At 43.0% G+C, this 26,992-nt stretch overlaps 1 protein-coding gene across 4 annotated transcripts in view; it reads right to left on the bottom strand.

The window, feature by feature from the left end:
• Positions 1-26,992, bottom strand: part of LOC130276377 (neural-cadherin-like) — a 161,461-nt gene that overhangs the window by 78,300 nt on the left and 56,169 nt on the right. For all 4 annotated transcript variants that reach the window (XM_056525644.1, XM_056525645.1, XM_056525646.1 and 1 more), the window contains 4 exons: positions 25,316-25,427; positions 17,959-18,208; positions 4,919-5,061; positions 4,455-4,627 (listed from right to left, as the gene is read on the bottom strand). In XM_056525644.1, coding sequence (XP_056381619.1) covers positions 4,455-4,627; positions 4,919-5,061; positions 17,959-18,208; positions 25,316-25,427 — 678 coding nt within the window. The remainder of the gene's footprint in view (positions 1-4,454; positions 4,628-4,918; positions 5,062-17,958; positions 18,209-25,315; positions 25,428-26,992) is intronic.

Below are 26,992 nucleotides of genomic sequence, written 5' to 3'. Positions count from 1 at the left end.
AAATCTCTTGACAAGTCCGTCAGGCACTGTGCTCAAGGCTCAAGTCCTGGGAAAAAAGTGTGGGAACTCCATTCCCATGCGTTCCTGCAGGACTTGAGCCCTGGCTGTACTTGAACATTGCTGGTAACCTGTAACAACAAAAAGGGTTCTCACACAAAATTCAGTTAGTCTTGTCAAACATAGTGGTAAAGGTAATTAACAAGATGCTCCTCAATATGGTATCTTTCAATCCCAGCCTCACCGGTCGGTTTGCTTCCTAGATTGTGACATGAATCTAAGACCATGAGACTGGGCCCCCTCCATGGGGTTGATGTGTGTGTTCCACGAGATGTGGGTCAAATGGGACTCTGTGATGGTCGGACTCACAGTGACCACCACTTGTACTGCAGAAGCTTGCGCCCCTGGGGGATGAATAGTTGGTGCCTGTTGGACCGGCCAAAACTCCACAACAGCTGGAGTAGGCCGAGGCACTTCGGTTGGTGCCCGCTGATTAGGCCAAACCTCCTTGACCATAGGAGTAGGCCTGGGCAAATCCTCTGATGACTCTGGTAGGTATCTTGGAACCATAGCAGGTGCCTCGGGCATGAAGACCTCCTCTCGGGCTTTACCTTTAACTTTCGGTGGCAGCAACCCAAAGGGATCTGCGTCCCAGTTGTCCGAAGGGAAATAAGCAAATAGAATCAGTGTTGGGTTCTTCAGACGGGTCACCGCAGCTGCCCACTCTCCTCTCATGCTCTACACAGGTGTGTACTCCCCAATCTCCCCACCCTCAAGAGAATGCATTGCTGGGGGGAGATAGTCCCTCTGTACTGCTGTCGAATGACTAGGATGGTTCCTCCATGACAGCAGTCCATAAGGATGCCAAACCCCCGTACCTTGTCAAACTTCACCACCGTCATGTGGTGGCATTTCTCTCGGGGATGCTCCAATTTTCTTATGTACAGGGCCTCCAGGGTTTTGGTGTCTTGTTGCTGCACGTGTTGTAACTCAAATGGCAGCAGCTTTGGCCCATACTTCTTCATTCTCTGAGCCCTCAGTCCCTCCACAATTTCAATTTATCTTTTGGCCCTATCGGACTGGGCCAGAGGGACCTGAGGATGGGACTTCCCTGGCAGGGGAAGAAGGTGCTCCCTCATATACCAGATAAAACTGGGCTCATCGCTGAATAATTACAAAGGTGGTGAAGGGGAACAGACAACAGACTTCGAGGCCTGGGGTTTTGCTCAGAGCTAGGGTAGAAGGAGGGGTAGAAAATGCTGCCTCAGCCTGGGTACTCACTTCCGATTCTTCCATAAGGATTTTGACCTAGGACCCCCAGGTGCGCTTGATGACTCGGATGCGTCCTCCTCTGGGGTTGCTGGCCAGTCCCCGTCGCCCTCCGACAGTGGGACTAGGTGGCAGGCCTTCTCGGCCCTGAGGGAAAGATGTTGCAGGCTGTCAGCCAGTTCTTGAAACAGCTGCACTGTGCCCGCGGCAACTTGCCAGACCACCGGCACCATCTTGGGACTCTCCACACGTGCTTCTACTCACTCTGTCATGTTGCTCTTCTCTGCGTCTTCCGATATACTATGCAGCTCCGGCAGCATGGTCCCTTTTATATTGGGCTCCAAGAAAATGGCCTCCGGCCGGAAGGACACAGTGGTGCAGCACTGACTTCCACTCCCCTGGCAACAAGGGGTGGATCTTCACAGTTCCACTTCGGCATGGAGACAGCAACATGATTTCCATGCCCAGGACGGGACATTTTTGCGCGTTTCTCCGGCGCATCTTTAACCCATTCAGGTACAGGCAATGCTGGATAATGTAACATGGCTTCTGTTCTAATTTTGCACATAGTTTTTGCAACTTTAGCAGTTTTCCAAATAACGGGCAGCAATCTTTTCTTCACCGCCCCCTTTATTTCACAAGTGCCGCGGTTAAAACACATTTCAATGACAAAGTCCCGAACACTTTCTGGCACAAATCCTGTCACATCGGCATGCGATTTTTGCAAATAGTATTGGACACAGTTCATACTAAGGGGGAGGTATTGTGGCATTTGGCGCACACCCGTTTCCTGTTGGTGACACCAAAAGTTGTGGTGTAAGCGGGGTGCAATGCAGGGTAGCCGTTATAAACCTAGGTGCAGTCCCCTTCTTGCCGTGACACCAGGGCCTGGTTTAGGCTTAACCACCCGAAGGTAATACCGCTGGCAAAGGGCCCAGGGGACATGGAGAGACTCTGCCTGGCAGGGCAGGAGATGTAAGGGGACACACCATCTCATACTGGGCCACCACATCTGCTTATGGCTGACCAGTGAGTTAGTCAAATAATGGGGACTATACAGGTAAATGGTAACAAAGAAACATTATAATGGCTAACATGATCCACCAGGAATAAACAATTACATGATCTAATTAGGGACTATCAGCCTATACAACAGTTATATAAGCCCCTACAAAGCTGCATATTAGCCCTTTATACAGTCATGGCCGTAAATGTTGGAACCCCTGAAATTTTTCAAGAAAATTAAGTATTTCTCTTGCAGTAACACATGTTTTGCTCTACACGTTTATTCCCTTTGTGTGTATTGGAACTAAACCAAAAAAGGGAGGAAAAAAAGAAAATTGGACATAATGTCACACCAAACACCAAAAATGGGCTGGACAAAATTATTGGCACCCTTAACTTAATATTTGGTTGCACACCCTTTGGAAAAAATAACTGAAATCAGTCGCTTCCTATAACAATTAATAAGCTTCTTACATCTCTCAGCCGGAAAGTTGGACCACTCTCCCTTTGCAAACTGCTCCAGGTCTCTCTTATTGGAAGGGTGCCTTTTCCCGACAGCAATTTTAAGATCTCTTCACAGGTGTTCAATGGGATTTAGATCTGGACTCATTGTTGGCCACTTCAGAACTCTCCAGAGCTTTGTTGCCATCCATTTCTGGGTGCTTTTTGATTTATGTTTGGGGTCATTGTCCTGCTGGAATTCCCAAAATCTTGGACACAAACCCAGGTTTCTGACGCTGGGCTGTACAGTGCGACCCAAAATCCGTTGGTAATCCTCAGATTTCATGATGCCTTGCACACATTCAAGGCACCCAGTGCCAGAGGATGCAAAACAACCCCAAAACATCATTGAACCTCCTCCATATTTCACTGTAGGTACTTTGTTCTTTTCTTTGTAGGCCTCATTCCATCTCGGTAAACAGTAGAATGATGTGCTTTACCAAAAAGCTCTATCTTGGTCTCATCTGTGCACAAGACATTTTCCCAGAAGGATTTTGGCTTAATCAAGTTAAATTTGGCAAAATGTATTCTTACTTTTTTATGTTTCTATGTCAGCAGTGGGGTCCTCCAGGGTCTCCTGCCATAGCATTTCATTTAAATGTCGACGGATAGTTTGCGCTGACAATGATGCCCCCTGAGCCTGGAGGACAGCTCGATTATCTTTGGAACTTGTTTGGGGCTGCTTATCCACCATCCGAACTATCCTGGGTTGACACCTTTTATAAATTTTTCTCTTCCGTCCATGCCCAAGGAGATCAGCTAGAGTGCTATGGGTTGCAAACTTCTTGATAATGTTGTGCACTGTGGACAAAGGCAAATCTAGATCTCTCGAGATTGACTTGTAACACTGAGATTGTTGATATACAATAAATGTATTGATATACAATAAATGATGCTCACTGTGGTGTCTTCCTGCAGGAAGACACCACAGTAAGCATCATTTATTGTATGATAAACTGTTTTAGAACTATTATTAGACATCATCTAATCTGTCACTGCATATCCTTTACCTAGTAGGACTGTTACAATTTTTTGGTTATGTAGTTAGTATTTTGACACATTGGGTAATGTGTATCACTGTATCCTCGGTTTAGGATATCTTCTGATGTGTGTAGAGCTCCCAAAACTCTTTTTCTTTTTAATTAACAAATCTGTTTAACTTTTTGGCACCAGCTGATTTAAACATTTTTTTTTCCACTGGAGTACCCCTTTAAATAATTATGTAGGTATTAGAAGAGGGTCTTTTAAGAAATTTAAGTTCCAGAAAGATATAGGCGTTGCAAAAAAGATCTTGATGTTGGGGAAAAAACTTGAGGTGCAGCACATAACAGTAGAGGGACAGACAATCAGCAGGAGTGCAAAGGAAGAACATGTTAGAGCAAACTGTACTACAGAATGAGAGAGCTTCTTCTCTTCTTCATCCCACCCCTTAAAAATCTACATCTGCCCCTGCAAAATACAGCTATACAATATTTTGTAAAGTAAAAGGCCCTAGAAAAATTCCTGGCACTTGGGAAATTGGGGGGGGGGGGGGGGGGATGCCTTTTTTTGAGTGTTTTAAACTTTTAAAAGTACATGTATCACACAATCACTAATGCTGAACCCATTATACATTGATAAGGACTAACTGTGCACTGTGTAAACAATAGGGAAAAGGTTGTATAATGTATAGTGTGACCAACCTGATAAAATATGGGCTTATTATTATTAATGTCATCCACTCGGACCATAACTGTGGTAGTGCTGGTGAGGCTGTGGGGGCCCCCAGAGGAATTATCATCTGTGGCTGTGACATACAGAATATACTCTGTCCCATGAAGCCGTGGAAGAAGAGTTGAACCGAGACGGATAAGACCTGATAAGATAATAATAGGTATATCATTAATTTGTCCTAAAGCCAGTATTCAAAGAGTTGCATTTTTCTTGATGTAATATGGTTCTAAAAAACAAGCTTTTATAATGAGGACAATAGTCTTCCTGTAATGAAAAAATACACATCCTTGACAGCTGCCACCGAGCTCTCTATGACACTGATAGATTTCAGGCAAATTACGTAGAGTTCAATCAATAAGTATGTTCAAAAGCCGGGTTCACACAATCTCAGCCTGTAAACACTGTAGTGTCTGCCTCTGGAAGCCATGATTACCTTTCTGTGGATCAATAACAAAGTTTCCCTCTCCATTTCCTCCTGATATTTCATACGTGACTTGGTCTCCATCGGGATCGAACGCCTGCACTGTGGCTACCAAGGTATTGGGAGCTGCATCCTCAGATACAAATGTTCGATATCTGAAAGAAAAAGCATAAAACATGTAGTACATTACTGTGACTTTTGGCCAATTATAGATGTGCACATTATATGCAGATAGTAGAATCCAGATTATTTGCTTTTCACTGGCAAGTTGAAAAGGCCCAGTTAGCCAGAAAGTGATATAGTGTCTTGGGCTAACAAATAAAGTAGAGATGGTTATTGTCAGTATGATACACTATAAAAACATAATTTAATGCAAGCATTTCTATAGTCTTGTTTACTGTAAGATACATTTACAATCCTTTTAACTTTAGTTAAGGAATTATGTGCTCAGATAAAATATGGATGACACCTTGTAAAATGACAGCTGTTTTCTTTCATAAATCTTCATGTTGAACCAGCTGCTTGTGGGAATGTCATTTGTCTGTATACATTGCTCTCTCTTTTTTAGTCCTCTCCAAAAATACAATATTTCTATACTTTCTTCATAAAGTTTTTGCTTCCATATTTATCCTAAGGCTTGCTAAACCATTCTCTCCAGAGACCTGTTTTACACTGGTTTTCTATACTCTATGGCACTGTTTTCTTATACTTTACTTGATATCAAACTTTGGTATATTCTCCTTTTGAGGAGTTGGAAGACAGTGCCACACTTGTCTATGAATCGTTTCTGGTATTGCAAGTAAGCTACTTTGAACAGAATGAGGTTGAGCTGGAATGTTACGGGCATGTGTGACATTTTGTTTCTAATCCTTACTCTTTAGACAATATTTTGGCACCCTTATGTCTACAAACTTGTTTTTCTAACATATTCATGAGTATGGTTTTTCTACCATTCTTTGTACTAAAATAATGTACTACAGAAAGAATTTAGTCATGTAGAATGATAAAAAAAAATTAGAAACCTTGTGCAAAACTCTGATCCATGACAAACAAGGCATCAATCTATCACAATCTAGAAGACTCTGCTTAGACTGTATTCCCACATTCACGTTTTGCTGCATTCCTTTGTTTACATTGTTAGAAAAGGCAGAGGTATACCCATATATTCATCCTATCAGGTATGGGTATACCCATATCCTCATTCTATCAGGCATAGGTATACCCATATATTCATCCTATCAGGTATAGGTATACGCATATCCTCATTCTATCAGGCATAGGTATACCCATATATTCATCCTATCAGGTATAGGTATACCCATATCCTCATCCTATCAGGCATAGGTATACCCATATCCTCATCCTATCAGGTATGGTATACCCATATCCTCATTCTATCAGGCAAATACTCAAAAGAAAAGTTTCAGGGGCATGCTCCCTTAATCATATGTGTGTAAGGGGGCATGCCCCTGAAAACGTCCTCATGTCTAGGGTGTAGAGCTATGGATATAGCTCTACACCCTAGACATGATGGCGTTTTCAGGGGCATGCCCCCTTAAACACAAATCGTGCTTGTGAATATTTTGTATTTCATGCAAATTGAATTGAGAATGCAATAAAAAAAAAAATACAATGAAGAGAGATCACTTCTTAATCCTGAGTTACCTTCTACAAAGTATCCTTCTCATTGTCTGTACTAGTCAGCAAAAATACCCCATTCATGCCCAATCACTCTGAAGTTAAATGTGCTGAAGGAGAGCTTGGTGGAGCCCTTGGATATAGGGGACTTTATTCAGTGTTATTGCTTCTAAAGATCAGGAGTGAGCAACTTGTATTACATAAGTTCTTCAAGCACATGTTGAATTTGTGCCCTCCTCCTCTTATAGTTAGTTCCTATAACCTCACTGTCCCAAATGACAAGGGACTTTTGCTAAAAATTGGCTGCTAGAGAAGCTTAGTGGAGTCAACCTGTCAATCATAATGCACACCCAGGCCTTTCTCTTGTCAACTCTGCATAATGCCCACCATACAGCCCACTTTACTGTAACACCCATCTGCTTTACACTGGTCACGATGCAGGGGCACTTCTTGATAGGCTGGCATCTCTAATGGCTCTCCCCCATAAAATTCATATCCGCTCTGCCTCTACAGGGATTTGATTTGAATTTAAAGTGGTTCTTGTTCATTTCCATGCTACTTTGGTTCCATTTTGCTGACAATTGGTGATCTACCAGTGGATATCCATAGTTGACTGAGACATTTAAGAAGTTATGGCTGGACCACTCAAGAACATAAACAGTGTTGTCCTTTAACCACTCCTGTGTTGTCTTGGCTGTATGCTTATAATCATTGTCTCGTTTTGGAAAGTGAACCTTGGGTCCAGTCCAGCACACTCTGGATGAGGTTTTTGTTAAGAATATCTCTGTACTTTCCTTTATTCAGCCTTCCCTTAAGATGGACAAGTCTGACTATCCTAGCCTCTAAAAATCACCACCACAGCCTGATGCTGCCCCCCCCCCCTCCCAATGCTTCAAGGTATGGATAGTATTGGGCAGGTGATGAACTGTGCCTGGTTTGTGTTATGGCGTCTAAGACTGAGGCCAAAAAGTTCAAGATGGGTTTTATCAGACCAGAGAATCTCACAGTTCTTTAAGGATTTTTTTTTGTCTATTCTCAGGAAAGGATTCTTTCTAGCCACTCTGCCATAAAGCCCAAATGGGTGAAGTGCTAAATTGATGGTTAATCTCTTGAGGCCATGTTCACACATCAGAATTTACATGCATTGGAATTTGGCATGGAGATTACGCTGCAGCAGAGTCCTGTTTAATTCAACAGGATTTTGCTGCACTGTGCACACAGCGGAAATTCCGTGCTAGATGTTTTTGCCATGGAAATTCCATTTTCCATGTCCGCAAAGAAAAATTAACATGTTCATTCTTTCTGCGGACTCTCCACAGAATGCATAGCCATCTATGAGACATTCCGTAGTGTGAACATAGCCGAAACATTTTTTTTATATCTGCACACAGGATCTAAGGGCCCCAAAGTGCCCTGTGCTCAATCACTTATGGTATGTTAATACTACAGAATCTCTACCCAAATATATTCCAAGCGGAGATTCTGTCTGCAATTGACAGCAGTGCCATATGTGTGGAATTTGGCTGAAAGAATAAACATTCTTTTGGCAGGTCCAGCGTCCGGAATTTATGCAGTGTGGACAACCCATGGATGTCCTGCAGCGGAATTTCTTAGTCAAATTTGTTTAAAAGAATGAACATTCTTTTGGCAGGTCTGGAATTTATGCAGTATGAATGGGTCAATGGAAAACCCATTTACACAAATGTTTTTTTCTTGCAGCAGAATTTTTGGGACTTCCGCCTGCAAATTCTGTAGTGTGAACATACCCATAGGATTCTTAGATCCACTGGCCCGTTTTTTTTTTTTTTTTTTTTTTGGGGGGGGGGGGGGGGGGGGGTCTCTACTGCTCACAGCTTTTCCTCTATTAACCCTCACAAACATGTCTCTGAGCCTACCAGCTTTCTCCTGATTGTCTAAATGTAGGCCTTCCCTGTTCACAACATGCTTCTTACAGCTCATACACTCTCTTTTGGTGATACACTCTGGGGGCATAAAACCAGTGAAGAGCAGTAGCCCATAGCAACTAATCAGATTTATTCTTTCACATTCCAGAGATCTTTTTAATTCATGACAAGTAGTAAGCTGATTGGTTGTTATGGGCATCTGCACCACTCCTTCTCTACACAGGTTATGATAAAGCTCCCCCATTGTTTTTATAGAGGTATCTTTACCCCATATATTGACATTGCAGCACAACATCAACCATCACATCAGCATGAGGCTCTGAGTATGTTTGCAAAATTTCTTTACTTGACATACATGGGGAATACTCTTTTTTAAAGGGAATCTGGATTTTCCATTGTTTGAATCTGGATTTTCAATTAGCAAATTTTTTAAGACAGTTTGGTGATGTTTTTTCACACTTTGCATTTTACTATCTATATTTTAAAATAATCCTGTAGTTTTCGTTCTGGCCACTAGGACTACAACTAAGCTGAGACTTCCTGTTGTGTACAGATCATTTCCAGTAATGCCTTTCTTCTAAGAGCAGGCAATAAGTACAGTAAAAACAGCAACCCCCATTTCTGAAGAATGAACTCTGAAAAGGTCACAGAGAATGCTCAGTAACGTCTGCAATTCATCTGAATGGGACAGCTTCAGTCTATTGTTGTCTATGTCCATGGGTCCTGCTTTAAAGCAGATAACTAAATGCTGTTAACAGCTCAAGCAAGATAGCAGCCCCCATAATAATGTACAGAAAGGAGATTTAAAACAATTTAAATCAGAACATAGAAACAAATAAGAAAAAAGGAAAATGTTTCAGTATCTGACTCTAATCCATAAAAAATACAAATGATACATTCCCTTTAAACTGAAAATTAAAATATTGATTTGATTGGGTACAGCTGGAAATAAAAAAAAAAACAACTGTAATATACGGTATATGTCAATCCAGCCTCCAAATACTCAAGAGCCTGCCTCAGATCAAATCTTGAGAAATTATTTTTCTTTTCCTCATGTCACATTTATGCCTGTTTAAATAAAAAATTGAATTTGGTTTCCCTTTATTGCAGTTGAGGAATATAAAAATATATAAAAAAAATAAATAAATAAAATAAAAAAGAATTAAACTGCAAATGACATGAAAGCCTGTAGGAATCAAGAACTTTACCAACGGTCATGGTAAGTAGATGTCCGCTCTGTCTGTGTTATACTGCTGTAAATCGAAAGAGACTGGGAAACATATATATATATATATATATATATATATATATATATATATGTGAGAGTCTCATTTAATGCTCTAGATTAGGGGATGGGAACACTGTGATTTTGTTCAGCCACTCAACAATAAATTACAGCCCTGAGGCCACTGTCTTAGCCTAGAGTCTAACGAGCAAATCGATTCCAGCTCTGACAGTTTTAAAGCCATAAAACGAAGAAGAACAGAGAGATGGGAGGTTTGAACATTACACGGAAAGGTCTCTGAAGACGCAGAAGGATTTTAAGAAAAAATAGGCCACCATTGTATCTATAGCAAACGGCGTACTGTTCTGCTGACAGAAAGCTGCAGGGGTGATGGAAAGAGGACGGTGGGATATGGAATGCAAAACACAGAAATCTGCGTGTTAATCGAGGGGAAAAATAAGAACTTAAAGGCACAAAGCTAAAGATCTTAAGCTGCTCTGAGCAAAGGGGAACTGGGTTATGTTTATTATTAGAGCAACAGGAAAATCAGTTGAAAAAATTCTGCGACATATCCCAGACTATTGGCAGTATTTATTGTCCTATCAAAATGCAAGCCATTAGGCTTTCCATAGGAGAGTTCTATTAGACAGTCGCTCAGCCTGTTAGCAATGCAGCCAACTGGGAATATGTTGCGGCTATTTATTTTAATATATGCACATTTGGTTGGCCAGGGATTTCATGTCTTTATGTTGGAGTTCTTCTTTATTCCACATTTAATAACATTTTAAAGGGCACATGAACTTTTACAACCATGAATAAAAATAAAATACTCCTACCATTTTGAGTGAATAAAGAGTTCAGCTTTAGATTACTATGACCTGGATGTTTCTTAAAAGGGTACTCCGGTAGAAAACATTTTTTTCTAAGTCAGCTGGTGCCAGAAAGTTAAACAGATTTGTAAATTACTTCTATTAAAAAATATTTGTCCTTCCAGTAATTATTAGCAGCTGTACGCTACAGAGGAAATGCTTTTCTTTTTGAATTTCTTTTCTGTCTGACCACAATGCTCTCTGCTGTCCGTGTCAGCAACTGTCCAGAGCAGCATAGGTTTGCTATGGGGATTTTCTCCTGCTCTGAACAGTTCCTGATACGGGCATCATGTGTCAGCAGAGAGCATTGTGGACAAGACAAAAAAGACATTCAAAAAGCAAAGAATTTGCTCTGTAGAATACAGCTGCAAATAGTACTGGAAGGATTAAGATTTTTAAATAGAAGTAATTTACAAATCTGTTTAACTTTCTGGCACCAATTCATTTAAGACAAAAAAGTTTTTCACTGGAGTACCCCTTTAAGATCAGTGCTGCTGATAAGTAATGTATGTACACAGTGACTTCACAAGCCAAATAATAAATTCAGCTCTGGAGCCAGAAGTGGATCCAGCAAGAAGGAGACGTAAAGTCCTTCCTTTACATTTCTGATTCCTCTTCAATGCACTTCTGGCTTTGGCTCAAAAACTGCCAAAAACTGTCTTGTGCAAACCTTCTTTGCTGCTTTGGCAGGGTAGAGCAACAGAGCACAGATAACACTGATCAATGATGTGCAGTGGCATAGCATTGAACAGTGTTGAGAATCTAAAGATTGCATGTTGTGGGGACTAGAAAAGGTTAAAATAAAATTAAGTAATAATTGTGAATAAATCCACCTAATAAAAGTTAAAATCACCCCCTTCATCTGTCCCATTTTTTTTTTCAAATAAAGTAATGTAAATAAAAATAAACACAAACATATTAGGTACCACTGTGTTCATAAATGTCCGTACTAGTAAAATATAATGTTAAGTAAATTTCATGATGAATGGCACAGCTGTAAAAAAAATAACAAAAGTCAAGAATTGCAGATTAAAAAATAAATAAAAAAACATTTTTATAAAAAGGGCTAAAAAAAAGTCCCATCATCATGGTGCAAAAAGTCAGCACTCATACATCCCCATATATGGAAAAATAAAAAGTTATAGGGGTCAGAAGAAGATAATTTTAAGCATGCTTATTTCCTTACTAAAATGTTTATATTTTTTTTAACTAGTAAAGAAAAAGACAACCTAAATGAATAAGGTATTATGGTAATCATATGGATCTGCACAATATAATGTGGCATTTTTTACCAAAAAGTGCACTGCATTAAAGTTAACCCCTCTTAAAGTTGCATAATGGCTTTTTTTATTTATTAAATTTTTCGCCCCACAAATAATCATTTTTTTTGCTTTACCATACATTTTGTGGTAAAATTAGCAATGTTGTTACAAATAGAAACAGTCCCATAAACAATAAGCCCAATAGATGGATAATTGATGCAAAATTGGAAAATGGATGGATTTTTAATTGTGAGGAGGAAAAACTGAAAAGGCAAAAAAAAAAAAAACACAAAAAAAGTTGTGTCTTTAACCTCTTAAGGATGCAGGGCGCCCTGCGCCCGGTCCCAGTGTTTAAAATGGGGTCACGCCATGACCCCGCATCACACCGGGTCAGTCCTGGCTGCTAATGATAGCCGGTATCCTGGGCTAATAGGGTACTAACAGATTGTTGTGCCGCGCGCTATTAACCCTTCAGACGTTGCGATCAAAGTTGATCGCCGCATCCAAAACTAAAGTAAAAGCTTCCCAGCAGCTCAGTCGGGCTGATCGGGACTATCGCGATAAAATCGCGATGTCTTGATCAGCTAGGACGCGAGCGGAGGTCCCCTCACCGGTCTCCGTCGCGTCCAATTGGTGTTTGATTGCTCCAAGCCTGAGCTACAGGCTTGAGCAATTGAGCGCCTAGAATGCTGATTCATGTAAAGCTATGGCTTGGCAGGGATCAGGGTAAAAGATCAGTGTGTGCAGTGTTATAGCTCCCTATGGGAGCTATAACACTGGAAAAAAAAGTGGGAAAAAAAGTAAATAAAGATCATTTAACCCCTTTCCTAATAAAAGTTTGAATCACCCCCCTTTCCCCATAAAAAAACTGTGTAAATAAAAATAAACATATATGGTATTGCCGTGTGCATAAATGTCCGAACTATTAAAAATATATTGTTAATTAAACCGCATGGTCAATAGCGTACGTGCAAAAAAATTCAAAAATCCAAAATAGCGTATTTTTGGTCACTTTTTATATCCTAAAAAAATTTATAAAAAGTGATCTAAAAGTCCGATCAATGCAAAAATGTTACCAATAAAAACTTCAGAACACAAAAAAATGAGCCCTCATACTGGTCCGTATGCGGAAAAATAAAAAAGTTATAGGGATCAGAAGATGACAATTTTAAACATATAAATTTTCCTGCATGTAGTTATGATTTTTTTCAGAAGTACGACAAAATCAAACCTATATAAGTAGGGTATCATTTTAATGGTATGGACCTACAGAATAAAGATAAGGTTTAATTTTTACCGAAAAATGCACTGCATAGAAACGGAAGCCGCCAAAATTTACAAAATTTAATTTTTTCTTCAATTTTGTCGCACAACAATTTTTTTTTCCGTTTCGCCGTGGCTTTTTTTGTAAAATGACTGTCACTGCAAAGTAGAATTGGTGGCGCAAAAATAAGCCATAATATGGAATTTTATGTGCAGAATTGATTTTTAGAAGGTGATGAGGAAAAAAGGAACATGGAAAAACGCTGAGTCCTTAAGGGGTTAAAGGGGTACTCCACTGGAAAACATAGGTTTTTTTTTATTTTTAAACAGATTTGAAAATTACTTCTATTTCAAAATCTTAATCCTTCCAGTACTTATCAGCTGCTGTATGTTCTACAGAAAGTTATTTTCTTTTTGAATTTCCTTTCTGTCTGACCACAGTGCTCTCTGCTGACACCTCTGTCCCATAGCAAGCTATTCTGTTCTGGACAGTTCCTGACATGGACAGAGGTGTCAGCAGAGAGCACTGTGGTCAGACTGAAAAGAACTCCAGAAAGAACTTCCTGTGGAGCATACAGCAGCTAATAAGTACTGGAAGGATTAATATTTTTAAAAATAATTAATTTACAAATCTGTTTACCTTTCCGGCATCAGTTGAGTTGAAAAGAAAAATGTTTTCCAGCGGAGTACCCCTTTAAGGAGTTAACGCTGGATCAGAAATAAGAAACGTAATGTATGTACCAATAAAATAAAAGTAGTGAACATTCTCTTGCATATTGAGTCATTTCACTTGGATGAAATAAAACAAAGTTCATCACGTTCAACCTGTATTATTGTAAATGTTTTGGATCAATTTTTATAATTTCCCCCATGATATAGACTTATCCACCCATTGTGGAGCTTCCTTTCAGCTTTTATTGAGATTCTCTTGTAGATTTCTTTATTTTTAGATTCTAATCTCCATCCATTCTCTATTTTCAGGCCAACTGTTTGAGAGGCAGTGACTCTGATCAATACTTACAGCAGAAGGGAAGAATGAAAATACCATAATCAATACCTGAACAGGCCAATTATTGCCCCACTTATACGGTGCAATTGTAAATTGCAGAGCATTTCTACGTAAAACACATTTATATGGGAATGTAATCAGCAGCCATGTAGAAATGAAGTACTAGAGGTTATTCTATATAAAACCAATTCTAACGCCTATAGGGAGATCTCCAGCAGCGTGATCATGCTACTGAAACTACCAGCAATCAGTATTCTAATTATTATCTTTTATTTATTCGTTGGTACACTCATGTTGATGGTTATCCTCATAAAAGTTGTGTACTGTCATGTATTCAATGCAGTCATTGTCCAGTCATAGGGATAAGTTTATCAAAACCTGCGCAGAGGAAAAATTTACCAAATGTCTATAGCAACCAATTACCGTAGATTGTTTCTTTAATTTTTAAAAGGTCACTGAAAACATAAAAGAAACTGTCTGATTGGTTGCTATGGGCAACTGGTCAATTTTTTTTCTCTGTACAGGTTTTGATAAATCTTCCCCATAGGCTTTAAGGGTATGTTCACGTGTCAGAATTTGTGCGGAATGTCCACTGCAGCAGAGTCCTATTGATTTGAATGGGATTCTGCAGCACTGTTCACGGTGCAGAGTTTCCAAAGTTTCTGCCATGAAAATTATGATTCCGCCATCCACAGAAAGAATAGCCCAGCAAAAGAATGGGGTTGGTTGTTCAGCAATAGAAAAACATGACTGCTTCCTTCTTGAGGGAGAAGCACTCCTATTGGTGAACTGTGTGCAAGATAAAAGTTGGAAGTTTTTCTTTTTCCTCCTGGCAGTCCATAAACTGCACCTGTATCCTTCTATAGTTGCCTACATTTATATAAAAAAAAATAGACTGAGGCTTTGTTAATAGTTATTGCTAATAGCATATTCAAAACACTTAGGGAACACTTGGACTGTGTTAAAGATGTCCAGTGCTAGGAAATCTGCTGTCTGATCGCAGGGGGTCTGACCACTGGGAACAGCCCCTCACCCACCCCACACACACACACACACACACGATCTCCCGTATGGTGCCCCGATTCGCCCATGGCTGAGCTGCTGTGCTTGACGTTAGCTGGAAGAAACACGCCCCCTCCATTCATCTCTATGGGAGAGGCGGAGACACAGCGTTCCTGTGTCTCTGCCTTTTCCATATAGATGAATGGAGTGTGTGTTTTGATCAGCTAACCTGCTGGGTACGAAACGTACTCTAGCAGCGCAGGGCAAAGGCCCTGTATGGGAGATGGCAGGGTAAGGCTGGTCCCAGCGGTCGGAGCAGGGGATAAACTTCTTAGCACCTGACATCTTCTTTAACTTGTTTATTGAACTTGAACTTGTTTATTGAGTCAGACATCACAACATCATTTGACAGAGAGTTCCTTAGTCTCCCTGCTCTTACAGGAAAGAATGTCAGTCTGTGATGATAGTAAAACCTTCTTTCCTCTAGATGTAGAGGATGCCCCCTTGTCATGGTTACTAGTGTTGCTCGCGAATATTCGCAATTCGAATATTATTCGCGAATATCGCATATTCGCGAATTCGCGAATTTCGCGAATATAGCGCTATATATTCATAATTACGAATATTCGTTTTTTTTTTTTTTTTTTTCGTTTTTTTTTTTCACAGTACACATCACAGTGATCATCCCTCTCTGCTTCCAGCTTGTGTGGTGTAAAGAAGGCTGTAATACTACTGTGTGAGACTGGCGTGCGAAAATTCGCATATGCGAAAATTAGCATATGCTAATGTTCGCATATGCGAATTTATGCATGTGCTAATTTTGTATATGTCAATATTCACATATGTTAATTTTCGCATACGCGAATATTAGCATATGCGAAAATAAAACGAGACTATAACGAATATGCGAAAATTCGCGAATATATGACGAATATTCGTCCATATATTCGCGAATATTCGCGAATTCGAATATGGCCTATGCCGCTCAACACTAATGGTTACCAGCCTAGGTGTAAAAAGATCACTAGAAAGATCTCTGTACTGTCCCTTCATATATCCGTACATTGTGATCAAATCCCCCCCTAAGACGTCTTTTCGCTAAACCAAATAACCCCAAGCTTTAGATGGGGTAGGTTGGCTGTATCATGTTGGCTGCCACTAGTAAGTACTACCCTCATTTATGTTGCATATTGGAAAGTGTGTTAGGGTTGTGTGGATAGATGGCCTGGTGTGGGAACTATTAGCAGGTGAGCAGTGCAGCACAAAAATCTGGGTAAAACTATAGGTTAGGACTGTGATATAAATTTGTACCCTAAAGGAATTATAGAGGTACTCCACTGGAAAGCAATTTTTTTCATATCAACTGGCTCCAGAAAGTTAGACAGATTTGTAAATTACACTAGCACTTATCAGCTGCTGTATACTACAGAGGAGGTGGAGTTGTTCTTTTCTGTCTTACCCCAGTGTTCCCTGCTGACACTGTAATGGATATATACTGTATATATAAATATATATATATGTATATATGTGTGTCCAGTATAAGTAGACTATTTGAGAAAAGGCCCATCCCCTATGCAACTCTGGACCTTGTCCCCCCCCCTGCATGTAAGGAATTTCATGTCCTGGCCAATGCCTAAAAGCCTTCCAAAATCTAACAGAAAGACCATACCTTGTATGGTATGCCAAAGCAATATTCACCTTCCTAGTGTGGGTGGGAACTTATCCTAGTTGCAATATCTATATAACTGGACGACTGACTAATACAATTTTGTATGTTATCACTGACAATGTGTGTCTGTGTGATTTACTTATGTGCATGCCACTGATAAAATCCATATCAACACCTCTGTCTGTGTCAAGATCTGTCCAGAGAAGGAGCAAATTCCCATAGCAAACCTCTCCTGCTCCGGACAGTTCCTGACATGGACAGAGGTGTCAGCAGAGAACACTGTGGTCAAACAGAAAAGAACTATACAACTTCCTCTGTAGTATACAGCAGCTGTTACATACTGGAAGGATTATGATTTTTTAATAGAAGTAATTTAAAAAAAATCTGTATAACTCTCTGGCACCAGTTGATTTGAAAAAATAAATAAAAAATGTTTTCCACCAGAGTACCCCTTTAAAAACATTCTAAAAATTAGACCTGTTACGGAACTTGGGACCATGATCAACTTGTTATTGTAGCCTGGTAGAAGGCAAATGTAGCAGAGAGACATAACCCTAATTGTGACAGTGAGACTACAGGGTCTGATTAAAGGAAGTCATTGACAGTAGTTGAGAAGAATTGGTCTGGTCATGTGTCTGGAAACACATGTGAAAGGGGGCTCCTATGAAGCCAACAGAATCCTGAATACAGATTAAATGGTTGAACACTATTAAAAATGCTTACATAGTTTTGTTTGTTTCTAAGCAACATCCCCAAGAATTAATGATGCAATCCCTTACAAAGGGGGTGACTTGTGGGTGACAACTCTAGGTTGCCATACTGAAATCTGCTATTCATACACACATAAGTATGTATGCTACTTATGGAGATGCCATAGACAAGATATTAAAGGAGTTGTCAGGTGTGGACAAACTATTTTAGTTAAAATTGCCCCTTGATGATAAGCTGATCAGAAGAGTCCACAGAACGGAAGTTGTCCAAAATAAACAACCTCTTTAAATTTTAAGTAAACAGAACGAATGGACATTTTTCAAGGTGATAAAATGGTTAACTCACATAGGCTTGGTGAATAGATTGATAAATAATGTTGAGCACACAGAATAGCAAGACTTAATTTTTAAAGCAGATGGCCATTACAGATAATGACAACCCCTACTGATTAAATTACCAAAAAATAAAATCAATGTATAAGATCAAAAGACTCTACTGACATGGTTTGGGAAAATTCTGGGACTTCATCGTTCACATTGGTGACCCGGATTCTGACTGTGGCAGTCCCTGTGTTTGGTGATTCCCCATGGTCAATTGCCAGGATGACGAACTCATACAGATGACTGGGTCTGTCGTAATCTAAGCGCCTTGCTGGGCTAATTGTGCCCTGTGCAGATATGTTGAAGTCAGGGCTGAGAGTGAAGTATGAAAACTCCCCGTTCATGCCGGAATCACAGTCAGTGGCTGTCACTGATGAGAGAGGAAAAAAAAGAAATTAATTGCGTATACAGGAGGACAATTAGCACAAGTGATACATCAATACACCGTGTTATTAAAGGGAGAAAGGGACCGGTAGTTTAAAGCCAAGATAATTATGCCATTGTTATTGAGAACATACACGCTGCCTGTAGTCACATCATTTCACGCCTCTATTATGGGTACTTGCTAGTCGACATTTTAGGACTTCAAAAGGCTCAAAAGACTAAATCTTTTTTTCATGTTTTTACAAAAAAAAAATTACTACACAGTTTGTCTGTTATACCATATTAAATGTATCTTAGAAGCAATACGAGCTACATGTGGGAGCAGTTCCCTGTCCTCAGGAGCTTACAACCTAATTTCCCAATTTCATACACATACTAGGTCTACTTTCATAGAAAACCAATTAGCATAAGTGTTACGCCTAGCGCTCCGGGTCCCCGCTCCTCCCCGGAGCAAGCACGGCGTCTCTCTCTCCGCAGCGCCCCGGTCGGTCCCGCTGACCGGGAGCGCTGCACTGTCATGGCCGTCGGGGATGCGATTCGCACAGCGGGACGCGCCCGCTCGCGAATCGCATCCCAGGTCACTTACCCGTTCCCGTCCCCTGCTGTCAGGTGCTGGCGCGCGCGGCTCCGCTCTCTAGGGCGCGCGCGCGCCAGCTCCCTGAGACTTAAAGGGCCAGTGCATCGGACCTCATCATGAGAAAATTGAGTTTTTGGTCCTCCCCAATTGCACTTCTGAAGTTCTCCTTGGACTACCCTGGCTTCTACACCATTCCCCAACCCTGGATTGGTCCACAGGGGAGATCAAGAGCTGGGGTACCTCTTGCTTCAAGGACTGCCTTAAACCGGTTACCAGTACTCCCTGCCGTGACCCTGTGGTTCCTCCTGTATCCGGTCTCCCTAAGGTCGTTATGGACTCTGCCCGCCTTAAGAAGTGCCTCTCCCCCCCTCCCAGTCCAGTCAGGCAAGCCTCGGTGCCTCCTCATGGCCCTCGTCCTGGTGTCACACTGCCCCGTGCCAGGCCTCGCCCTCTGCCCTCCCTCCCCATTCCCACTCCTGCTGTACTGCCTGCCGTTGAGGAATCCCTCCATCCTTTCCCGGTGTCCTCATCCCAGGGGAGGCAGTTACCGGACAAAGAGAAGGGGAGACCTAAGGGGGGGGGTACTGTTACGCCTAGCGCTCCGGGTCCCCGCTCCTCCCCGCGCGCACGGCGTCTCTCTCTCCGCAGCGCCCCGGTCGGTCCCGCTGACCGGGAGCGCTGCACTGTCATGGCCGTCGGGGATGCGATTCGCACAGCGGGACGCGCCCGCTCGCGAATCGCATCCCAGGTCACTTACCCGTTCCCGTCCCCTGCTGTCAGGTGCTGGCGCGCACGGCTCCGCTCTCTAGGGCGCGCGCGCGCCAGCTCCCTGAGACTTAAAGGGCCAGTGCACCAATGATTGGTGCCTGGCCCAATTAGCTTAATTGGCTTCCATCTGCTCCCTGCCTTTATCTGACCTCCTCCCATGCACTTCCTTGCCGGATCTTGTTGCCTTGTGCCAGTGAAAGCGTTTTGTGTGTCCAAAGCCTGTGTACCAGTACTACTGCTATCCACCCTGACTACGAACCTTGCCGCCTGCCCCCGACCTTCTGCTACGTCCGACCTTGCTTCTGTCTACTCCCTTGTACCGCGCCTATCTTCAGCAGCCAGAGAGGTTGAGCCGTTGCTAGTGGATACGACCTGGTCACTACCGCCGCAGCAAGTCCATCCCGCTTTGCGGCGGGCTCTGGTGAAAACCAGTAGTGACTTAGAACCGGTCCACTAGCACGGTCCACGCCAATCCCTCTCTGGCACAGAGGATCCACCTCCTGCCAGCCGGCATCGTGACAGTAGATCCGGCCATGGATCCCGCTGAAGTTCCTCTGCCTGTTGTCGCCGACCTCCCCACACTGGTCGCCCAGCAAGCCCGACAGATTGCCCAACAAGATCACCAGCTGTCGTACTTGACCACCATGACTCAGCAACTCCAGTCGCAGCTACAGCAGATTCAGTCTCAGCTACAGCAGCAGCAACCATCTCCTCCGCCAGCTCCTGCACCTCTTCCGCAGCGAGTGGCCACTCCTAGCCTCCGCCTGTCTTTGCCGGACAAATTTAATGGGGACTCTAAGTTTTGCCGTGGCTTTCTTTCGCAATGTTCCCTGCATTTGGAGATGATGTCGGATCAGTTTCCTACTGAAAGGTCTAAGGTGGCTTTCGTAGTCAGCCTTCTGTCTGGAAAAGCCCTGTCATGGGCCACACCGCTCTGGGACCGCAATGACCCCGTCACTGCCTCTGTACACTCCTTCTTCTCGGAAATTCGAAGTGTCTTTGAGGAACCTGCCCGAGCCTCTTCTGCTGAGACTGCCCTGTTGAACCTGGTCCAGGGTAATTCTTCCGTTGGCGAGTACGCCATACAATTCCGTACTCTTGCTTCTGAACTTTCCTGGAATAATGAGGCCCTCTGCGCGACCTTTAAAAAAGGCCTATCCAGCAACATTAAAGATGTTCTGGCCGCACGAGATACTCCTACCAACCTGCATGAACTCATTCATCTAGCCACTCGCATTGACATGCGTTTTTCTGAGAGGCATCAAGAGCTCCGCCAGGAAAAAGACTTAGATCTCTGGACACCTCTCCCACAGTCTCCATTGCAATCTGCGCCTAGGCCTCCCGCCGAGGAGGCCATGCAAGTGGATCGGTCTCGCCTGACCCTGGAAGAGAGGAATCGCCGTAAGGAAGAGAATCTTTGTCTGTACTGTGCCAGTACCGAGCATTTCTTGGTGGATTGCCCTATCCGTCCTCCACGCCTGGGAAACGTACGCACGCACCCAGCTCACGTGGGTGTGGCGTCTCTTGGCTCTAAGTCTTCTTCTCCACGTCTCACGGTGCCTGTACGGATTTCTTCTTCAGCCAGCTCTTCCCTCTCAGCCGTGGCCTGCCTGGACTCTGGTGCCTCTGGGAATTTTATTCGGGAGTCCTTGGTGAATAAATTCCGCATCCCGGTGACCCGTCTTGTCAAGCCACTCCACATTTCCGCGGTCAACGGAGCCAGGTTGGTTGCACCGTGCGTTTCCGCACGAAGCCCCTCCTAATGTGCATCGGACCTCATCATGAGAAAATTGAGTTTTTGGTCCTCCCCAATTGCACTTCTGAAGTTCTCCTTGGACTACCCTGGCTTCTACACCATTCCCCAACCCTGGATTGGTCCACAGGGGAGATCAAGAGCTGGGGTACCTCTTGCTTCAAGGACTGCCTTAAACCGGTTACCAGTACTCCCTGCCGTGACCCTGTGGTTCCTCCTGTATCCGGTCTCCCTAAGGTCGTTATGGACTCTGCCCGCCTTAAGAAGTGCCTCTCCCCCCCTCCCAGTCCAGTCAGGCAAGCCTCGGTGCCTCCTCATGGCCCTCGTCCTGGTGTCACACTGCCCCGTGCCAGGCCTCGCCCTCTGCCCTCCCTCCCCATTCCCACTCCTGCTGTACTGCCTGCCGTTGAGGAATCCCTCCATCCTTTCCCGGTGTCCTCATCCCAGGGGAGGCAGTTACCGGACAAAGAGAAGGGGAGACCTAAGGGGGGGGGTACTGTTACGCCTAGCGCTCCGGGTCCCCGCTCCTCCCCGCGCGCACGGCGTCTCTCTCTCCGCAGCGCCCCGGTCGGTCCCGCTGACCGGGAGCGCTGCACTGTCATGGCCGTCGGGGATGCGATTCGCACAGCGGGACGCGCCCGCTCGCGAATCGCATCCCAGGTCACTTACCCGTTCCCGTCCCCTGCTGTCAGGTGCTGGCGCGCACGGCTCCGCTCTCTAGGGCGCGCGCGCGCCAGCTCCCTGAGACTTAAAGGGCCAGTGCACCAATGATTGGTGCCTGGCCCAATTAGCTTAATTGGCTTCCATCTGCTCCCTGCCTTTATCTGACCTCCTCCCATGCACTTCCTTGCCGGATCTTGTTGCCTTGTGCCAGTGAAAGCGTTTTGTGTGTCCAAAGCCTGTGTACCAGTACTACTGCTATCCACCCTGACTACGAACCTTGCCGCCTGCCCCCGACCTTCTGCTACGTCCGACCTTGCTTCTGTCTACTCCCTTGTACCGCGCCTATCTTCAGCAGCCAGAGAGGTTGAGCCGTTGCTAGTGGATACGACCTGGTCACTACCGCCGCAGCAAGTCCATCCCGCTTTGCGGCGGGCTCTGGTGAAAACCAGTAGTGACTTAGAACCGGTCCACTAGCACGGTCCACGCCAATCCCTCTCTGGCACAGAGGATCCACCTCCTGCCAGCCGGCATCGTGACAATAAGGGTGTTTTGTGCTATATTCACACAATGTGATCCAATTGCATTTTTGCTAATGTAAATACATGGAAATGTAGGACATATAAACTCAATGTAAATATTGTTTTCAGTCAACTAGGACCATGTAAGGCTGGGTTCACATATGTCCAGCGTTCGGTATAGTTTCCCTACGGCGTGCACCAGAGGGAAACTGATGGTAGAAGTGATCCCATTCATTTGAATGGGACAGTTTACAAACAACTAGCGTCTCAATTTTGACGACAGATGGTTGAACATGCTGGACAGCGCCGGACAGAAACAATGGACACAGGATGCTACACAACTGATGACAACTGATGCACAGTGTCATCAGTTGCGGCATTGGTTGTGTCGAGATTTAGGCTGAGTTCACCTGTGCCAGATGCCGGGAATATGTGAACCCAGCCTAACACAATGTAGGCTGTGTTTTTTTTTTTTCTCATAATTTAGCTGATATTTGTGAAAAAATGCATTTTTATACTTTGATTTAATTAATCGCAGTAAAATAGTGAGGAAAAAAATTCATCAAAATGCATACAAACCAAACTGTAAACACAGCCTAAATCACTTTGTTGTTTATAAATGTCGTCATTGACTATGTTAGATTATCACACAGCCATTTCACACAAAATGTTATTTTGATTGTTGCCAAATTCTGCAGGTATCTTAAGGAAGGAGAAAAAATACTCCTTTTAGAATAACTATGGCTGAGAAAAGCTGGGCAGGCACCAATGCAGGTTCGTAGGGGTTAATATACAGGTGTATGGAGAGGAGTAGCGCAGAGATGTATGAATGAACTCCTGGGGGTGCTAATCAAATATCCAGAAATGATGTATGCAACACAATTGTAGAAAAAAGTAGATTGCACTCACCCATTGGAGATATAACATTTCTTCTTTATTAGGTGCTCACTTAAAACATCCTGAAGTAGAGGTTGCGCGATGCGGTCAACATAGGCTGACTGACCGCACGAGACGAGGCAGCGCTCCTTTCGCGGTTCAGCCAGCTTTCTCAAGCCACTTGAGAAAGCGGGCTGAACCGCGAAAGGAGCGCTGCCTCGACTCGGCTGGCCAGTCAGCCTATGCTGACCGCATCGCGCTACCTCTACTTCAGCATGTTTTAAGTGAGCACCTAATAAAGAAGAAATGTTATATCTCCAATGGGTGAGTGCAATCTAATTTTTTTCTACAATTGTGTTGCTCCTTTTAGTATATGTTGTGAGATCATGGAAGAAGTAGCATAATCTATCCAGAAATTGTCCAGACAATAGTCTGTTGACAGTATACAGTAGTATATCCAAAGACCATATGGAGTATATGGGTGAATTCTCTGAACACCAGGGGGAAGATTTATCAACACCTGTCCAGAGGAAAAGTTGCTGAGTTGCCCATAGCAACCAATCAGATCCCTTCTTTCATTTTTCAGACGCCTTTTCAAAAATGAAAGAAGCGATCTGATTGGTTGCTGTGGGCAACTCAGGAACTTTTCCTCTGGAAAGGTGTCCATACTTAGGGTGAAAATATTTTGAATAGACTACACTTTCTATTTTGAGTAATAAGCCCCCTATAGTTATATAATACTCAATCCTTCTTCATATAAAAATACATGCAGGTTAGGCCTGCATGTATATGAATGTATATGGTCTTTTGGACATCTATCTAGTCACAGCCTCATATAAATGCATTTCACAAAGGTCAATCTGGTGAATTGAAGGTATTGGCCATATAAAGCTTAAAAGCAGGTTCCCCCAACAACAATGCTCCATTTATGTGTTAGATGGATATTTGAGCTTCATAAGGCATCAAGGACCAGAATTAGGCTGCATTTACATCATGGTTGTAGCCTACGGCTGCCGAATCCAGCTGGCGGAGGGGAAAATCAGCCTCTTTCGTACCCCAGCAAGACTGGCGCCAAAATCCATTCACTTTAATGAGCCGACTGGAGTCAAACAGTGACTCCGGTCGGCTCACTTTTGCCCTGTATCCGGTTTTGTGACCAGACCTAAAACCCTAGTATACTACGGTTTTAGGTCCGGTCACAAAACAGGATACAGCACAGAAATGAGCTGACCGGAGTCTGGGGTCTGGCTGGGGTAAGAAAGTGCCTGATTTTCCCCTCCCCAGCTGGATCCGGCAGCTGTAGGCTGCAACCATGATGTGAATGATCTAAAATATCTCACCAGGTGCAGAGGATGACCACTTTAGGAATGATAGCACAAGGAAGCAAGCGATCCTTAGTTCTAATACAGCACATATACAGTGGTAACACCATAGTATTCAAAAACACAACACACTCTTTTATGAATGAGACCATGGAGCCTACCACTTTTGATGCAATGCTTATCTTGGGTTCACAGCTACTTTACAAATTAATATTAAATATTAGTCTTTGGGACAGCCTTCGGCCAGGTTCACACAGCAGAATTTCTGCCCTGAACTCTGCATGTAATTCTGCATGAAAATTCTGCATTAATTTAAAGCCAATAAACTTGGGGATTACACTGTCCCATTCAAACAGCAGAATTTCTGCTGCAGGGATTTCATTGAAGTGAATAGGCTACAAATGTATGCAGAATTTTCATGCCGAATTCCATGCAGATTTCAGTGCAGAAATTCTGCCGTGTGAACACGGCCTTTATGTATTCTGAGACAGAATGCCAAGACCTTCCAACACCAGCCTGGATTGCGTTCACTGAGTAAGCAGCATTCGTTCCATTTCCCAGCTGGGTTTGTAGCACAATTTATTGCTCCTTAGACATATAACGAGGATATACTAACCTTGCAGGAGAGAGGTTGCTACGGGCACCGTCTCAGGGACACCGTCTCTGCTATAGATTGTCTGCTGAAATTCTGGGGTGCAATCATTTATGTCTATAATCACCACCACAACCTGCAAGACATTTCCATTAACCACATAAGAGTTTCAGGAGCGCGCAATAAAACGGACACTAATATCTTGATATAAAAATGATTCAGTGTGCTCCTGCCTCTTGTGCTCAGAGTCATAAAAACCCCTTCCACATATCAGCATTATGCTTGGGTCATAAACGTGCCCTTTTAATACATGTATAGTACATGCCAATGCCTGTATTCAGGGGCAGTTCCCAAGTTGTACTTAAAGGCTGCAGTCTATAACAGTGAAACTTTTAAAACAAGTTGCTAATATTTCTTACACACACATATATATATATATATATATATATATATATATATACACACACCTATAGACCATCATCAGATACAATTTTGTACACTGGTCTAAAGACAATACTATATAGGGGAAACTCGAAAAATTTGAATATCGTGCAAAAGTCCATTGTATTTCATCAATGCAACTTAAAAGGAAAGGAAGAATGAAGTGCTCCAAAATCTCCTTGTAGATGGATGCGTTGACCCTGGACTTAAAGGGGTACTCCAGTGGAAAGCTTTTTTTTTTTTTAAATCAACTGGTGCCAGAAAGTTAAACAGATTTGTAAATGACATCCAAACAGTGTGGGTAGAAAAAGCGGAGCACTCACCACATTAGACTTCTTGATTGCGATCAGACTTTATTCATGGGGATACAAGCAGGGGTGTACGGACGGGGTGCGGGGGTGCCCTCTCGGTGACGGACCGTTTGGTGCCAATTCCCGGTTCCCGGTCTGATGAAGCGCTTCGGTGCCAAACAGTCCGTCACCGAGAGGGAACGCCCGCACCCCCGTCCGTACACCCCTGCTTGTATCCCCTGAAGACTACATGAATAAAGTCTGATCGCAATCAAAAAGTCTAATGTGGTGAGTGCTCCGCCTTTTCTACCTACACTGTTTGGATGTCATTTATCTCCTACTACAAGTGTGGAAGCACCATTATTGGCATCTCCAGCGGTTGCAAGGAGACAGTACTATAATCCGGTAGTTCTCCACCATACAGCGTTAATACAGAAGTGCCGAGCATATTCTCTTTGCTTTATGAGATTTGTAAATTACTTCTATTAAAAAAAATCTTAAACCTTCCAGTACTTATTAGCTGCTGAATACTACAGAGAAAATTATTTTCTTTTTGGAACACAGTGCTCTCTGCTGACATCACGAGCACAGTGCTCTCTGCTGACATCTCTGTCCATTTTAGGAACTGTCCAGGGCAGCATATGTTTGCTATGGGGATTTTCTCCTACTCTGGACAGTTCTTAAAATGGACAGAGATATCAGCAGAGAGCACTGTGCTCATGATGTCAGCAGAGGGCTCTGTGTTCCAAAAAGAAAATAATTTCCTCTGTAGTATTCAGCAGCTAATAAGTACTGTAAGGATTAAGATTTTTTCAATTTACAAATCTGTTTAACTTCCTGGCACCAGTTGATTAACAAAAAAAAACAAAAAAAAGTTTTCCACCAGAGTACCCCTTTAATGAAGTACAGTGGACCAACATCAGCAGATGACATGACTCCCCAAACCATAGTAATTGATGGTGGGGGGGGG

The sequence above is a fragment of the Hyla sarda genome, chromosome 6, assembly GCF_029499605.1.
Source record: "Hyla sarda isolate aHylSar1 chromosome 6, aHylSar1.hap1, whole genome shotgun sequence".
In the NCBI taxonomy this organism is placed as follows: Eukaryota; Metazoa; Chordata; class Amphibia; order Anura; family Hylidae; genus Hyla; species Hyla sarda.
This window is presented reverse-complemented; position numbering and strand designations above follow the sequence as displayed.